Consider the following 13,672-nt stretch of genomic DNA (forward strand, 5'->3'; position numbering starts at 1 on the left):
CCTACTGTTTGAAAGTTTATCCCGCGTATTGTTTGACCTAACCCTTTTAAACCCAAGAAATGCTTGCAGATTTCCTTACTGACGAGTCAGCTCAAACGTTTTGTTCACAGACGCTTTTAATCTACAAATTTCAACAACATTTCTATCAACTTTTAACAACACAGCGACTAATTGAGAGCGATTTTTTACAGCTTTTTCGCATTGATTCATGATACGAAAAGCAGGGACGTACTTTAACATCTGCTTTCCCATCTAATACAATGGAAGACCAATACCAAATGAAAGTTCACTATCGCGCAGAAACATGATTTTTAAGGCTAAGCAAAAGTTATTTGGTACTAAATCAAATACAACTACTTTGAGTGCTTTTCCTTTGACTGTCTTTAAACTAACGCTGTAGAAATTTCATCTGCCAATTGGGACTAAGGCTAGCTTTAGGAGTTGAATTCGATTTTAGCTTTGCACTGTAACCGGCTGTTTCGCCTTCGTTCTGCTAACGACTAGTTCGCTGACGTCTCAGGTCGTTTCGCTAACTTAGCGAACGTCCCCTAGGTTGTTTCGCTAACTTAATAAAAGGCGTTTAGTGATTCCAGAATTTGAGCTTGATCGACTTCTAATCGACCGAAGAAACCGAGGGGAGTTAGCTTGTCTCAGTACAAACTGAAAGTCGGTTCGATACGAGTCGAATCAAGGCAAACATAAGTCGATTCAGTACACCGATAACGTGTTCTTGAGAGGACCTTAACAGGTCGACCCTAGTCCATTTTTGGCTGATCTTACTCGTATGTTTGCGATACAACAGTTCATTTGTCGCTGGTTAGAAGAAAGTAAAACTAGACAGACGAGAGAAACTTCCTGAAACGTTAGCGAAACGACCTATGCCACGTTAGCAAAATAAACTGTGAGGTTGGCGAAACGACCTAAGACGTTAGCCTACTGGTCGCTAGCGAAACGACTGGTAGGCAAAACGACCACAATTCCTTTTTGATATGATGGTAGAGAAGACGATAGCTAAAACAAAAACCAATTAGATGCAATCCTTTTCACCCTTAAAGTAATGAATAAAACCTCATGCGAGTCGAGGGCATGAACAGAGCTGCAGCTAACTTCTAAATAATCATAGTTTTTCCTTCTATTATCTCGCCCAGTATTTTCTCCTCCCAATCTTGTTTCTTCTTATGTTTGTCAAAGTCCAACATTTTCTTATTTCTCAGAGCGGCCGGTAGTTGCTTTTTCTTCAAGCTGTTGATCATCACAAGAATTAGTGACGAGTCTCCCGAGTCTATCCCCCTCTGGACAGCCATGTGCAGCTCCTCCCGGCAGAAATTACTGGCGAGGTAATTCTGGGATAAAACGATCAAAACCTGACGGCTGCCATACACATTATCCGCCATGTTTTGGACGATTGGCCTCCCAAGCTCAAAGTCCCGGCTGTGAATGCTGTAAGCTATGGAGTGCTTCTCAAAAATTGAAATGAGGTTCTCATTGACCCAGGCCAAGTCTTTTGAGCTGAAGCTGATAAACAGTCGATTTATGAGGTCTCCTTCTTTGATGCCTTCTACTAAGAATTTGAAAAATAGATATCCAATCGGTATTTATTTGATACAACATCCAGAAACATGTGTTAAGGGTGAGTGATGTATGTGCAGTGAAACCTGAAGAGGCCATTTCTGAAATGCCCTAAGCCTCTGTCTTAAATCAAGGCCAAGGTCGAATCATCTGACATTGAAATTAATTTTCTTATGATTAACTACACAAAAACTCATTTTTACAGGAGACTCATAACATATTTTTAGAGGGTCTTGTTGTGGCTAAGTGATAAACGTAACGGGAAAATATTAATCGTAAGACGTAAAGTTGTCAACATTTTAACCGTTAGCCGTAAAAGCCATCACTCCATTGACACCTTTTTATTCAGAGCAATCTCGATAGTGTCGTCTTGAAACAGGTTAAGTAAATTTCATGAATAGAAAGGATCGCAGGGACATCAGTAGTTAGAGTACGATAGCACATTGACCAGAAAGCAGGCTTTCGAATGAAGCCGTGGTCCACAGAAATACACTTCAATTGCTAAGATAAACGACGTTTTAAACGTGAAAAAAGGTAACCTTCATCTCTAGACAGATAAAAATGAATCTAAAAAACTTCACTGTTATTGTTACTGTCAAGGTTGTTGTTGATTTTAACTTACGTCTTTGTATCTTATAAGAAGATGTCCTTTTTTTCTTGAAACCAAACCGCAGGACTGACATGAAAATGACGGCTACACTAACTGCTGATAGAATGATGATTGGCAGCAGCCATTTTTGTCGACCTCCTTTGGTTAAGAGAGTAAAAAAATTCAAATTGAAGTGCATGAATTCGTAGTCACCTCAATAATGTTGAGCTTGTAAAGGCCCTGTTAAACCCTGGTTGATACTTACCCTCGTGAGAAGGAGAAGCTAAAATTATGTTTGACTGAGTTGTGGTATCTGAAAAAGAAAGCCAGAAAAAGGCTTATCATCTTTACCTAGACATGTACAGTTGTAATAAAGATACTCAGTTATCCGATCTACGCAGTCGCCTCCAAATTTAATGTATGCAATGTTTATTGAAAATACTACTTCGGCCATTTTTAGATTCCACAGAATAACCAGCCCGTACAAAAGGCGTCTGTAAGGGTGCTAAAAACTCAACCGGGCATGGAGGCCGCAATTTTGAAAAAAACTTTAGCAACCTGGCTAAAAAACTTTAGCAACCTGGCCTCCAGCCCGATAACAAAGCATGTCTCTCAAACAGCTGTGCATTGATTGACGCAAAAGAGTCAGTCTTTGAGTTAGAAATGATTTTTTTGCTTATTTTTTCACTCAGCTCCCAAAAGTTTGAACCTGACATCGCTAAGAGATGGATGAAGATGGAAGACACTCAGTAAGTCACTGATTAACTGCTAGATTGCTCCGCAAGATTCAAAAAGGCGGTGTATGTTGTCGAGCAAGTAAAATGCAATAGAAGTTTCTTTCCTTTTTTTTCGGTAATTCCTTTGATAAAATTAAGAAATTGTCATAGTGTTTTATTCGGAACAACATGACTAGTTTTTCACTCGCTTCTATAGTACGAATTTTACCTTAGTGCGTCTATCCAAAACTACCTAACGCAGTTTTGCTTTCTCACTATTATGAATGGCTTACCCTTTGCAACCCTTCTGAGAGACTGACGGTTTTTTTTTAATCAAATGTCCACATTAAATTACTCATAACCCAAAAGTAAGGTATTAACAAACTGGTTACAAACACTGGTGTGGAAGTCCCCTACCCCTCCCTTGTGGAAAATTCTGTCGACACCATTGATCGTGAGGATTATGCAACAAGTTTATGTTCAGTCGAAAGTTTTCAAGCCCGCGTTTAACCCCTATTTGAAATTTCCAATTGAACTTAACGGAGATCAATGGATTATTACCTATTGTAGGAAAATCAGCAGATACTTTCAAGTCAATTACAGCTGTCTTGATGTCTTCATCGCATTCCCAATGACAAGTGTATCTCCCTTCATCGTCCTTCGTGACGTTGAAAATAAAAAGGACGTACTCATTCTTGCACCTAGTATGCGTTTCTCTTTCTTCTGAACTGTACTTTTTGGCATTTTCCAAATACGCCGTGTTATTTCCTTTGAGCCATAGTACCTCATGAGGACAATTGCCATCAAAACCAGACCGACATGTCAGGTTGATATTAGAAAAAGCGCTGGCAAGAATCTTATCGGAAGATACGATTGGACCTTGTGCCGAGGGACCTGTTACAAAAGAAAACCAGTTCTATAAATGAGTAGTCATATCGTCAAGACTCAGACAGAGATTTTCCCGCACATTCTAAGAGTAATGTAGGCAGATATACCAACAGACAGAGAGTCACATAATGATAATGACATATAGACAGTCAGTCAGAGATATAGACAGACACAAACACACGCATACCGTGATGCAGACAATAAGACAGAGATACACATAAACAAATTGTTAGACAGTGATACAGACAAATGAATAAGGGAATTATGTTTCTAAAGAAACTGAGGTGCTGCGTTGGTGGGGGTAATACAAAACAATTTGGTCTTATCACTGAGTTGATGATAGAAATTGGCCAACTTTAAGAATTTCTCAAGCTAAAGTTTCGAGTGTTAACCCTTCGTCAGAGTGAACAAAAGACGAAGACCTAATACTCGAAACGTCAGCCCTACGAACTCTTTACGGTGGAAAATTTACTTTATCAACTCAGTTGATAAAAATGAATTATCATATAGACAAACAGTCAGATAGGCTGTCAGTCAGTGATACAGACAGAAACATAAACATGCAGACCGTAATGCAGACATGCAATATGATAATAATGATAATGATATATACAGAGGGACCTCAACTCGCTGAGGCGGTTTTCAGTGAGGCCCACCTCAAACCACAATCAGACAGAGATACGTGTACAAAAACAGTTAGACAGTGATACAGACGGACAGATATATAGAAAGACAGACAGACAGAATAAAATGAAAATATATAACCAGTGGTAAGAAATGGACAATCTATTCTAGGACCGGCCCTCTTAGAGGGGCGTTAAACAAAGAACTAGACATGGATGATGCTTTCTTCCACGTTGCCGTGATCCAGTTTTTGAATCATTTCCCCCTTCCCCGCTAATGTGCGTAGGTGTCGAACAGTAGAGCAATCTTTTGTTTCTTTTTAAAATTATGGTTTCGTTCTGATGCACTTGGCACGGAGTACGCATAACAAACTGAAAAATGTAGGCGCCATGATTTTTTTGATCGTTTTTTTCTTACACAATAAAAGCATCTCTATCGCGTAAGCCGCCCAACTCGACCATCCAGGGATACTGTTGGTGGCATTGCACTTGTAAAGCCCTTCTTGATCTTCTTGGCCACTCGGAAAGTAGAGAGTGCTCCGGAGATTATTTCCCTCTTTCTCCACTGAGTGATAAATACCGTCCGTTCCGTTAGTGATCAGTTTCTCTTCCTTGAACCAATGCACAATAGTGGGAAGAGGCCAACCGGAGAAAACGCATTCTATACTGGTTTCTTTGCCTTGGACAATATCATTTGGCGAACTTGAACCATCGTAAATTTTAAGGGCATCTGAAAGAAAGCAGTAGTCATTTTCCAGAGCTCATATGAATTTGAATTGATTGTTTGAAGACGGAACTGAGATACTGGTCAATTGCGTAGTATGATCGTCTGATTAAGTGACTAACTTCTCCGCAAACTGAACGGAAGTCATGATCAATCCAGGTTACCGATCAAAGTCACTCATATATCAGGACCAACTTAACCCGGCCGATGAGACTATATCACATACCAAGTTGGTATGTTGTGAATGGCTTGATGTACCACAATCTACACTTCTTTTTTGTCTCAAAAAGAGTAACAAATTTTGTCACAAGTGATTTAAACAAGAACTAGGCGGGAAAGATCGAACAAACTTTCCTAGAACTCCCCCTCCCCCACCCCCTGCCTCTTTCTCGTTTCCCTTATCCAGGGCCCAAGTTGTGTTTCCCTCCTAATACGGGAAGGACTGGCAGATTTGATCAATCAAAGACTTACGTGTGAAAAGTATCGCGGTACATACACATGAATAGTTTTTATTATTTATCGAACTCCAGTGATAGAGATACAACTCTGAGGAATTGGTGCGGTTTGCCAAACGCTTCCACGTCATGCCTAGTTCCAGTCTTTCTGTGATTGAACAGTTGAGGGTTACATTGGAGTCTGGATCTACCGTCATCGGTTCCGTAGATTCGCATCCTCCAGAACAGGAGGACTTAATTTCGCATTTCATGTCAGCTGCGGATGACCCATCTGCTAGAAGAAAACTCGTATAATCAGGTCTACTGGGTCGGTTGGGCAAAAATATAGCAAATTCGACGTTATCTTAATCAGTAACTCACTGCGATCAGCGGTAAAACAATAATTCTGGCGTACAATTCATCTATGGTCTACAAAGAGCGATTTGAATATCTCATTGTAATGTAGATTATTACAAGGTCCTTTACAAATTTTCGGAATGAAACACACTTCATCGAGAGGAACACAAATGCAACCATAATTACGATGATACTAATGATTGACAGTATCAATTTTCATTCATGTCCTAAATGATCCTACTTGTTTCGAACTATTGTCCACGCAGGAATAGACGAATTAGGAACCAATTGTGTATTTGGTACTACAATGTTCATGTTTCCAAACTGATGTCGTGTCAAGATTTTTCGTTCAGATCATATCAGAGTGAATCGTTACCTATTTATAATCTGCTACGTTTCTGTAAAATTGGATCCGCTCATCAGACAGGTTTTTTTTTCAGCAGGTTTTTGTTAGACTCTGTTAAATCGATTAGTTGATCCGCTTTCTATTTTAAACGAGGTACCTGCGAGTTTTATGTTAATGATCTTTTCCCCCAGGGTCTCATATAAAAAAAAAACAGGAAAAAAACACGAAGTTCTGTTCTTGTCCGTCACTGACAGTGTTGATCTAAACTGTCTCCGACACAGATTTTTTCGCTTATCTCTTTAATCAATATGTCTTGACGGAACTTGTTTTCCTCGGGTGTTTAGTATAAACATTATACTTTGTTATAAAAAAGAAAAATTAATTATCAGCAAAAAAAACAACATGTTAGCGACCGTCATATGAAACGTCTTTTTGTGCACATTTGCACTGGGATAATAAACTTTAGTGGTACATGTTTTAATCAATGAAAAATCTTTAGCTGAGACCAGCTTAGCTGTATAAAAAAAAGGACCTGAATCGGAAAAAGATTCGGAAAATCAACCATGGTTATATTTTCGATTAATAGCAGAAATGTTAATTGCATAATCATTTTTTGGAGCCGCTTATGTTTAAAGTCGCATGTGCGTCATTTTGCTTTCAGTGAGTTTACACTCTCCATAAAATTAAGCCTCTTGTATTCGTTTTGTCGTTGATAAGCCCAGCTAGAGTTGCAATAAGCTGTATTCTAACACCATTCCGCTTCCAGCTTGAATTATCAATATTTTTGGTTTTGAACACGAACCGAAACTAGGGCAATATAAGGGCTTTTAAAAATGTTTTGTTACAACCTGAAAATCTGCCAAATTCAAATTTCTTTTCTTGGCAAGTGAATAAGAAATAGCGGGTGCAAAAACTGAAAGATTTTCTTTTAAAAATCAAGCGCGAAAAGAAAAAAAAAAGAAAATGAGGTGACGAAACTCGTCCTAAAACTACGTCAATTCTGAAGTTGAAGATTGACATCACTTGTCACAGCTAGTATTTCACATGCAAAACAAATCCTTTGAGAACCTTTGTTGGGGCGTGAATAACGAAAATAAAAGGAATAAATGCATCTGTAGCTGGAAAAATCGGCGTAGGTTTTTAGCTTGCCGAGCTTGTTGTGTGAAAAGAGACCAAAAATTCAGACGGACCAAAAAGGGAATTGTTGATATCCTAAATGCATCCACCGGTGAAATTTTTTGAGAGGATTGAAAGTTAAAATTTCACTCCTTTAAATTTACAAAAGTTATCCTCATTGAAAGGTAGATGCAAAGAAAGGCCACGGGGAACAAAAACCTGTTGTGTTTGGCTCTATGCAGCGCACTATACTTTGATATCATGCGGGCTTAATGCGTAGGAACCAAATGGGAATTCGTGACTTGTGTAGCGCCGAGAGCCCTGTTTGAAATTCGTGCGAGATAGTAATTTTAGCTACATGCCTCTTTTTCATTATAAACCTTCGCTTTGCAAGTTTATCATCAAAACTATTAAATGTTGTGTAAGAGTTGTAGCACGCTCTTTTGGGTTTTTTTTGCGCTAAATCACCTTCTACCAAAACATAAATAGAAGTAGTTTTAAACGACAGTGATTTGATACAGATTCTGTACGCTCACTTCTCTAGCTACCTTATTCTAAATCATTGACTGGAAGAAGAAATCTCCGACTTCGAGAACTTTGAAAAAACAACGCGACTTCGATACCGAAATGAAATGCATCATAGACAGGATTTAGAGACCCTGAGACCCTTTTCAAAGGCTAACGAGATTTAGAAGTCGAATTGAAAGTCTACGAAACAAAAATTTCTCAAGCTATCTTTGATCTTTGCCATCTTAGACAACTGGAAAACAGCTTGTCATGCAATGGTTACGGTATAAGGGTTAACTCATGAAAAGAAAAACAAAAGAAAAACAAAAAAAAAACATTTGACTTTACCTTGCATTATGAGAAGAAACAAAGAACATGTCAAAAAGTATTTCATCACAAGAGTTCTGAAGTTTTTCGACCGTTGCTGATAATCCATCACAAGATCACCACCGAGGTAAATGGCCGGAGGCGCACTATTATTCCGTGTGGTTTATTCGTCAACAGTATCCTCTTGAAATTTACGTTTTATGGTATGCCCACGCTATCCATATCTTGAGGAATATTAGCCCTACCTCATTAAGTTCCTTGTTGCTAACAAAAAGCAATTGATGCTTTTTATTTTTTACGGATAAACTCCCTTAACTCAACAGTGAACTAAGAAAGGTGTTGTAATTTATTTATTAATGAAATTGGATCAAACTATTCTGGAAAATGTTACGTTCACTTTTGAGAAACCATCGCGTTAATATGCCAACCACTTAAACTAAATGTTTTATCAGTATCGCCTTGGTCAAATGATTTATCCTAAAATCAAGACGATGTCCAACCAAAATGCATGCGGAAGATTTAGTCATAGCTGTATTTAATCATAGAGTTTGTCTGTTCCTTGAATTTTCCATTTTTACTTATTTTGTAATCAACTGTATTTTTTCAGCTTCAAAAAATACGGGTATTGAAGACTTCTTTAATGACAGGTTGACAGGTGTTTCTTTCTTCTGAGGTTTCCGACATTTATGTTGGACAAACCGTATTTTGAAAAGCCAATTTCTCTGTCATTGGTTTCAATTTTCTTCTGAAGAATTGCCATTTCTTTGGAAGAAAATAGAAGAAAGTGGAAAACTGAGCAATAGGTCGAGCAACATTTATTAGAAAATTCAGTTTTCTCCCCAAGTTTTTGCAGCCCATCTTTCCTTTTTGTGCGATATGTATGTACATCTGTTCCCCAACACTAAAATTTTAAATTCATTGCTGGTAAAAGTAGTACTAAACAGCATGACAGCTTTATCTTACGATGACTGACAACACTTTGAGAAGCTGGTTTATGTGTCTCTCTCTAATGGTGAAAACGTTCAATTTGTTTTCAGAGAGAATTATATTTACCCTCTGCGGGTATCTATTGATGATGAAGTAGGTGGCAAAGAGCCTTAAGTAGCCAGACAACAAGAGTAGGAACAGGATTCAATGTCAGACGTCTCTTAATTTTCAGATGTCCACAGTTAATTTATGCATGTTGAATAAACAAATTAATCAATTCTGTTTCATTGTGCCCGCTGCGAAATGTAGAATGACCCCGCTGACACCAACCTAGAGCGAAGGGTAACAGTAAATTGTTGGGGAAACATGAAAGTTTGGGCCTGCCTGAGTATAGATTTATCAAGAAAATGGCTCGACGTTGGAACTGCTAGTTCGAGAATGCTTTTCAGTTTCTTTTTGCTTGTTTTTCATGGGGAATTTTTTTTTCTTTTTTTTAGAGACACTAATACAAATACGGTTGACAAATAGACATGCAATTTCTTAATGAGGTCTCTTAACTAAAATATATAATTTCCGCTTAGCGGGTACCAGATAATCTTAAGTCATAACACTCCTGCCGATCGCATGATGGCCTTCTTTTGAAACACAACAAATACTAAGTACTATTTTAAAATTTTATGCAGAATGGGACACCGAAAGGTGAAAAACATATGATTTTAAAGTGATCTGTTGCAAGACGTGATTGAAGCAGGTGGGAAATGGAAATATTTCGTGACCACGATGAACAAATTTGCTTCTCTTAGCTTCCCTTAACTTAGTGATAACCAGAAAAATTTAGTTAATTAAAGAGCCGCATGGTGAATTGCCAATTAACTTTTGGTTGTCATTTTGTCAAAGTGAAAACAATTCGTAGTTTTTTTCGTATTTTTTTTCGGGTTGAAGGCGAATCGCGTAGAAAAATAAAGATAGCGATCAATACATACATTATAATTCGTACTTCTTGGATTAGCGTTTGAATATGACACAGTAACAGTGACATGTACTAAAAGATGCACTAAATCAAACAGACTTGCCTTTTAAAAAAGTTCCCGGGAAGGATTTTAGTGACTAAAGGGGAAAACTTAAATTTATGCATAATGTCGTCTTGTTTAACTTTCAGAACGTAACATGGCAACAAATTACTACCATAGCAGGGTGAAAAGCAAACCGTGACCACACCACGAGAAGCATGGATAACCCAAGCCTAGCAGCGAGTTGGAATTGAAAACTCCCGGCCGACCGAGCCTGCTACGATTAGACCAGTTTTCTTTTCCTTTTGAGTTGTTTACTGCCACCAAAATTCAAACTCATGAAAATATTATTCAATGCCCCATACAATAAACAATTTCCCATAGCCCGCTTTAGCGGTTAAAGGTTAAAGTACACGAGAAAAGCCGGAGCATCTTACCTTTTTTAAACATGAGAAACAACATGATGAAAATCTGAAACTCGACATAGCTGGAGAAAAACATTGCACTGTTTCACGAATCTATGCCAGCTGCTGAGAAAGAAGATTTCCTGTCACTTAAACACGTTCCTTTTTCAGTGTTTACTTCCAAACGATTCTTTAGAGTGATTTAAAAGAGGTTTTACATAAAAAAATTTACGCAATAGCTGCATGGACAAAGTTACCGTGAAGGTGCATTCGGAGGCGTTTGGATCACATTCAAAACTCACGTTACACTGTCATATGTAAAATAGCAAAACAAGGTGCTGAAGCGGAGTCGGAAACGCACCAGAAAAATTAATCAGCTTCTCGCATTAAAAATTAATTATATTATTGGCCTTTGTATACGTGGGCGGTTTGATCAAGGCCTAAGTAAATAAATTCATAATGCGTATATCTTATGATCGACATAAGTTTTCGTTAGGTTGTATTACATGCAAAACAACAAATTGCAATCGTCGATAGAGACGTTAATTTTTTAGAGAATCTCTTTTTTTAACCACAGTGTAAGTTAGGTATTGTGTGGTCATGGTTTGCTTTTCACCCCGCTATGGTAGCAATTTGTTGCAATGTTACGTTCTGAAAGTTAAACAAGACGACATTATGCATAAATCTGGAAACTAAGAATTATTGTCATTATCAAAATAACCAGTGGTTGGAAAGAATGCTTCCCAACTTTGGAAGCAGGCATCGGGTAAAACAAGGTTTCATCATTTTTTATTGTGTGCATACAAGCAAGCAAGCGCCTGAAGTTGCCAAAATCGACAGTAATTGGTGTCAATTTGTTTCAACACCATATTTTGTTGCATTTGAAAAGTGGTCTTTTCTATTTGACTGTACATAAATTGACAAAAGCTAGTAGAACATTTTTTAACTTTTAATATACAGTCATAGTCAATTTTCGTCGATCATCTCATCCCTTAACAGCTAGGCTCCGCTGTAAAAGCTAATAATTTTCTCCAGATGATTTGATCGCAGACGGTTGGGTCTTTTTTGGGTCCCTCACCCATTAACTATTGCCGCGCTAAAAACTAGGTTCAAAAAATTCATTGCTTTAAAAAAAAAAACGTACGAAAACGCGCACTATTTCCTAAATGTTATCATGTGACTGCTGCAAGGAAAGGTCTAGAATAACATAGTCCTTAACATTTCAGTTAACGACTGGTTTTATACAGGTTCTTGTTGACGCAGTTCTCTTAGGACTGGCGTAACCCATCGTCAAGAACTCTAAAGCTGAAATATTTCCACCAACAGGAGTTGATCAGTAACGAAACTCGATCCTAAATAACTATGGTGACTGAAATTCCTACATAAACTTATCCACAAGCAAGGAACACCAACTGATGTGTTCCTAAAACTAAATGTTACATCGGAAATCAGCCTTCATGCAGCGGATATCCAACGTGCAGAAACGAGTCGCTTCGGTCACGAATGACGATAAATTGATGCCATTTCGTGCTTAACCCAAAGGATCATTTTGCCTCCGGAAAGGCGTGGATTGAATCCACGCCGTTTAGGAGACAAATAAAGTTTGAACTTGGGCCAACTCAAATAATTTAAAATCGACAAAACTGATTTAAAGGCCGAAATTAATTCCGACTAAACGTAATATAATGGGAGAAATAATTGAAGTGTGTATCGTCGGTTCGCCTTTTGTGACCTTTTGGCCGATAAATCAGTGGTTAACTTGACGGCGTGAACAAAGACGATCCAAAATCAGTCAGAACTTTGAAACTGATTCAGACCCTCGTACTCGACTTCAAATGAAAGTCATTAAATTCTATTCGGCTCATAGGAGTTACGGCGTCTGAGTACTTTTGTAGATGTCACTGATAAAAATGAAAGAAGTAACCCTATAAAATGGCTCTTGTCTGCTAGAGATCAAACCACGCTGGAGAATAAAACGATCTCCTGCTCACAGTTGTTCAACTATACTACATTAAGAAATACCCGCTTGAATCAAGATTAGCAAATAAATGATTCGCTCTCCACTGTGATGATTGACCCTATTTCAAAAATTAGCTGTGCGTTGAACGCTAAAACTGTAAAGAATTTAGTATTATGGTGTCCACAGTTCGTCCTGCTGTCAAACTCAACTGACTTCGAAAAACACTTTCAACACTCTTTGTCACAGAACCAGAAAGCATCAATGAAAGCCCCATATACACCCACCCACACCCTCTTCAAGAAATCACCCACACCCACATTGATTGGATTCATAGCAAAATGATCAGGTTTTAAGCGATAAAGGGAGCTATCGGCACTACTTTGATATGTATTCCCCAGAAAGCCATAAATATTGATCATCCAAGATAAGTCACGTTCATTTAAAAACAAATTGGGGAGTCTGCTGGATAAAAGCAAATAAAAAGCAATTGAGTGTTTACACGGTGAGGGAATACTCTAAAATCCTGCCATATGTTTCCTGTTTTTGATTTGTACGCGAAGGATTCTGTCATTCGCCCATTGGCTGACATGCATTTGTATTTAGGAGCTAAGGATCTTTTGCTAAGATCTTTCGCCAAGATATCCTTTCCCCGCCGAAAAAAATACCCTAAAAGCGATAACACGTAAACGACACATAAACTTTCGACCTCATCGCCTGAAAACCACTCTTTCGGTGCTCAAAAAAAAAAAAAAAAAAGAAAAAGATAAAACAAAACAAAAAAATAAAAGATATTCAGTGTGTCCTTTCACTTACATTATCTCTTCGCTTTTCATTAAATTCTGTTAATTATGCTGCGAATCACAACTTTCTTAGGAGAATGAGAATTTTCTGTCAAGAAAGCTGAGGAAAATTACACGCAAATTCTCATTCCCCTATAACTACAAAATCTATTTGTTCCTTACCATGTAGATGTGCAGATAAGGAATATGCGATAGAAGACACTAAGATAATCAGCCCAAACATTTTTCGTAACACTCCTACACCTTTCATCCCACCATAATGGTCAATTTTGCGCAGACACTCAATTTTGCCAGCCGTTTCCATTGTTTCAACGATTCGTACCAGAGCTAGAGTTCCTTTCATAATAACAATCTGTGAAAGCTAGTTGACATGTA

The 13,672-nt window shown here is 38.0% G+C and overlaps 1 protein-coding gene across 10 annotated transcripts; it reads right to left on the reverse strand.

The window, feature by feature from the left end:
* Nucleotides 1–111: 111 nt before the first annotated feature.
* LOC131785576 (uncharacterized) lies at nt 112–13,640 on the reverse strand. Of its 10 annotated transcripts, XM_066173348.1 has the most exons (8): nt 10,795–10,819; nt 10,571–10,660; nt 5,581–5,835; nt 4,804–5,115; nt 3,436–3,768; nt 2,424–2,471; nt 2,192–2,317; nt 112–1,561 (listed from the first exon to the last, which is right to left on the reverse strand). In XM_066173348.1, the coding sequence occupies exons 2-8, from the start codon at nt 10,632–10,634 to the stop codon at nt 1,110–1,112; spliced, it is 1,590 nt and encodes a 529-aa protein (XP_066029445.1). In that variant the 5' UTR covers nt 10,635–10,660; nt 10,795–10,819; the 3' UTR covers nt 112–1,109. The 10 variants fall into 10 exon arrangements, with proteins under 10 accessions (XP_066029445.1, XP_058958476.2, XP_066029444.1 ...); XM_059102493.2 differs by lacking the exons at nt 10,571–10,660; nt 10,795–10,819 and adding an exon at nt 13,460–13,640; XM_066173347.1 differs by lacking the exons at nt 10,571–10,660; nt 10,795–10,819 and adding an exon at nt 13,460–13,640 and having other exon boundaries at nt 112–1,558; nt 5,581–5,838.
* Nucleotides 13,641–13,672: the final 32 nt, after the last annotated feature.

The sequence above is a fragment of the Pocillopora verrucosa genome, chromosome 10 (assembly GCF_036669915.1).
Source record: "Pocillopora verrucosa isolate sample1 chromosome 10, ASM3666991v2, whole genome shotgun sequence".
NCBI lineage: Eukaryota > Metazoa > Cnidaria > Anthozoa > Scleractinia > Pocilloporidae > Pocillopora > Pocillopora verrucosa.